This window comes from Austrofundulus limnaeus, unplaced genomic scaffold (genome assembly GCF_001266775.1).
Source record: "Austrofundulus limnaeus strain Quisiro unplaced genomic scaffold, Austrofundulus_limnaeus-1.0 Scaffold146, whole genome shotgun sequence".
NCBI classification, from domain to species: domain Eukaryota; kingdom Metazoa; phylum Chordata; class Actinopteri; order Cyprinodontiformes; family Rivulidae; genus Austrofundulus; species Austrofundulus limnaeus.
The window spans coordinates 410,741-414,816 of record NW_013952548.1 but is presented as its reverse complement, the minus strand read 5'-3'; the positions used below and the strand labels follow the sequence as shown (position 1 = coordinate 414,816).

General features: G+C 36.4%; 1 protein-coding gene across 1 annotated transcript in view; it reads left to right on the top strand.

Annotated features, from left to right (window-relative positions):
* lrp1bb (low density lipoprotein receptor-related protein 1Bb) overlaps positions 1-4,076 on the top strand; it is a gene marked incomplete in the record, with an annotated part of 232,866 nt that overhangs the window by 222,494 nt on the left and 6,296 nt on the right. Inside the window, 2 exon segments of the mRNA XM_014016494.1 lie at positions 398-511; positions 3,324-3,400. Coding sequence (XP_013871948.1) covers positions 398-511; positions 3,324-3,400 — 191 coding nt within the window.

Here is a 4,076-nt window from a genome sequence, read left to right as displayed (position 1 = left end):
GTTTTCAGTGATGTTTTTTGCAATATTGAGCTTGTTTCAATATGTTCTTTTTACATATTTTAAATCTTATCAATTATCAGTGTATTGTCATTATAGAAATGTGTGTTTTAATACTTTTTTAAAAATTATTTTCTTTATAAGTTCTGACAGCTTGAAGAAGGCACCACTTACACAAGAACGTTTCCGTACAGATGCCGCCTAACTTTAGGAAATTACTAAAGATGCTTTTGTGCTCTTCTTCTTTTTTTATTTTTTATTTTGTTACATAAACTTGCTCCATCTTATAGCTGAAGATGTTAAAAGGATTTAGAGTCAGTCTCCATTCATCAAGCAGCTAACTGTTCAACAGCATACGTTCTCTGGGCCCTTTTATCACTCCCAACACAATGTTTTGCAGCTGCACGTCAGGGTTCAAGAACCAACGTTGTGATGAGCTGGCCAACCCCTGCGATTACTTCTGTCAGAATGAGGGGATGTGCACATTAACAGCTCTTAACAAACCTCGCTGCAAGTAGGTCCCTTTCACCTCTCCAGCCGTGCTCAGAGCCAAGTCACCCCCTTTTGTACCCACACCCACCTCCACTCCATCCGGCTTCATTCCAGCCTCAGTACAGTGTATATACCTGGACCCTTCTTGTAGCAACCCGTCAAGTAATAAGTGCTAGATTATCTCATTTAAACTTTTTTTTCTTATTTAGGGTAATTATTTCACTAGATTGTCTTATTATGTTTTTTTAAATCAATGTAAGTTATTGAGTCAGCCGTTAATAATAAAAAAAAATGTCTGCAGTCAAAGTGTTCAACTTGCTTCTTTGTATGGAAGCTGTTGGCACTTGCCAATGCACACGCAACTGAATTTATAGTATTTCAGACGCAGCTCCCTCACAGTTTTTGATTTGTTTGTCTTCAATTTACACTCCAGTGGCAGTAATGCAGCTGTCACTTCAAAAAGAAAAGAAGCAATTAGCTGAGTAATTCCTCACTGGGGATTTAGCACAGTTTATGTGACCTTTTTTTTTTGTGAACAGTAATCTTCTGTCACAGTTACTTACCATAAGTGTCCCTATTGTTTTACTCCCCACTTTGCTCTGTGTTTAGAGTTTTAACTTAGATCATGGTCCACACGCTCACAAAAAAAGGTAGGGGATCACATGTCTGCAGAAGGAGATTTTTTATTTACGTATTTATTTATTTTATCACAGAGACCTCACAGTCAAGTGGATAACCGAGCAGACTGGAAAGCATAAGTTCTGTCTATATTTGCAAATAAATCATTTATTTTGCTTAAAACCAAACCCCTTATAATAAAAAAATAAATAAAATACAGTATTAGGATGTAATGTGATCAAGTGATTAAAAGCAAATGTTAAAGGCTAATTTTGTAGACATTTGCTAGTTGCTGACTTGTGATTCCATTCTCCTCCTTAACTAAAATAAACTAGGGATATTAGCACTCATTACACCATGCAGACAAGCATATGTCAAATAATCAGTGGTGGGCAGCACTAATTTAAAAATTAGTTGCACTAACCCTAAAGCACTAACTCTAACATTTAGGTCCTCTAATTCTAAAGCACTAATGCACTTAAAAACTTAGCAAAATCTAAGCACTAACAACCCATCTGACCCATAGAACATTCCTCAGAGTCAAAATAATACAATATTTTCTGTGTGCAGAACTGTGTGGTTCACAAAGTTGGGGTCAGGACTTCTTTGTGAGTCCCAAAACATCAAGTGAGGGTCCCCGGATTATTTCCAGACATCAATTTAAATGCAAATAAATAAATAAATAAATAAATAAATAAAATGCCAATCGAATATTTTCATCATGATATTGCAATTTTAAAAAAATCATAAATGAATGAAAATTTGTATCATAGTTATTATTCCCATGTTTAACAGAGTTATTAGCAAAATTTGCATAAGTAAACAAGTAATATATAGGGTCACGAGTGTCTCCAACTGTTATTTTTGTRGGCCRGAAGCAAAAAAGTTTGAAAACCACTAATCTAGTGGATAAGTGACCAACACGTCCGACAGCTTTCACCCTCAGCTGTTGACAATAATGTTGATCAATAATATTTAAATAACTCAATTAATGCTTATACATTTAGCCCATAAATTTAGCAAGTGCTAATCCACTTATGAATTTAAAAAAGGCAAAATCCCTAAATCACTAATCAGGAAATTAGTTCCCCTATTAGTGTTTAGTGCTTTAGGGGAACTGTGCCCACCACTGCTTATAATATCAAACTAATTCTGTAAAATGTTGTTTTATGTCTTTTCTGCCCAAATTTCATTTCCTATATATATATTTTTTTCATAGACAAGCTCTCTATTTRTTGTTTTTATAAATTATATTAACAACAAAACAAAAGTTAACCTTAATTCCAGGGTATTTTTGGGGTGGTATTTATTACAACCTGAACAGGCACTAGCCGATAAAGWACTTATTACATTGACAGTTGCTGCATGACTCAGCGTTATTTTTGCCCCCCTACTCCCACCCATCTGCCCATCTCATGCAGTCCTCACCCTGCACAAGTGAAACAAGGGGAGATGAAAACATGACACAGTCTGTGTGATGTGTGTTTTAATGTGTGCATTTGTATTTTTGAACATGTTTGGTAACTTTACGTTAGTGGGCCTCAATCACTTTTAAATCAAAAAAATCTCTAAATAAATTGGTGTATATCTTTAAAGCTTGTTAGCTGTTTTCTTAGTTTGTCCTTATKAAAGCAGCTCAAACTTGTATTTTTTGTCTCTTTTCACATCAGCATTCATGTCACTGTGACATTTTGTCCTACAAAGGTGCGATTCATTTCCCGCATCTATGGGACTGCATTCTTATTTTGATAGCCTGATGTTCTGAGTCTGAGGGTGCATGTAATTTAGAATAATTTCATCACCCAGCCGCGCCCACCAGGTCGCTCATGCTTTACAGACCCATCTGCGTCAGTAGTGTAAAATTAAAAATCACCTCTTCTAACAAGGGTCATACATCGCTGCCATTGGACTCCACTGGATCATGAATAAAATGACAACATGTCGTCCTGTGTCGGTCATTTGTTATCATTAGATTTTTTTATGCAGTGATTCAACATAGTAATTAAAACACACATAGATGTAGAGTAATTTCTCCCTGCAGGTGGGGTACTGTTTGTGTCGGATCAAAGCACGCCATAGTGACACAAAACCATAATGTGTTGTATACGTGAGCCACCGTTTCATCTTACTGTAGTTCATTTTKACTTTGTTTCCTCAGCAGTTGAACACCTAATTAAAAAAAAAAACATTTTATTCATAATTTCGTTCTTCTTCAGATGTTCAGCCAATTGGTCAGGAACGCAGTGTGAGAGACCCGCCCCTAAAAGCAGCAGATCAGACAACACCAGCGGAGGTGAGAACTGGGACATTTACAGTAACYTTTAGATCAAAACATCTTCTTTTTTTGGCTAAACGTGAATTTTATATGACAATGCACAATTCAGTTTCAATGCAATGTTTTCTTGTGTGTTCTTAATATCATTTTGTCGTCAAACAATAAATCACATCTCATGAGTCACACTTAATAAAATGATTCTTCATTATTAACATCATGAATCAAAAAAGCTGTAGTTGCAGGTTTATTATGTTCATAGGTTAATTTCTACGGTGGCCCATAAGTGTCGACAGAATGCAAAAACCACAACACAGCAACAAAGGCCACAATGGAAGTTATACTAAAGCAGAATCAGCACAATAAAAGCATTTGTCTTAAAACAGCAGTTATCTACATTAACTAAACAAAATTYATATTTTACTGTCTTTTCAGCTCAAAACATTCCCCAGCTTTAATCCTTTACACTGYGGCTTTGTCTCAATTCATGGGTTGCAGCCGACGTCGGCCGCATTTATCGGCCACTTAAGTTACTGCCCCCGCACCGTAGGCTGTTCCAATTCGTAGGCACCTACATATGCGGCCAACTAATGTAGCCAACAAAACCCGGAAAATGTCGGCTGCATATGAGTATCCTGCGCGGCCGACGGTATCCCAGAATTCATTGCGCTGTAAGCAAACTGAACAGAAAAACAAA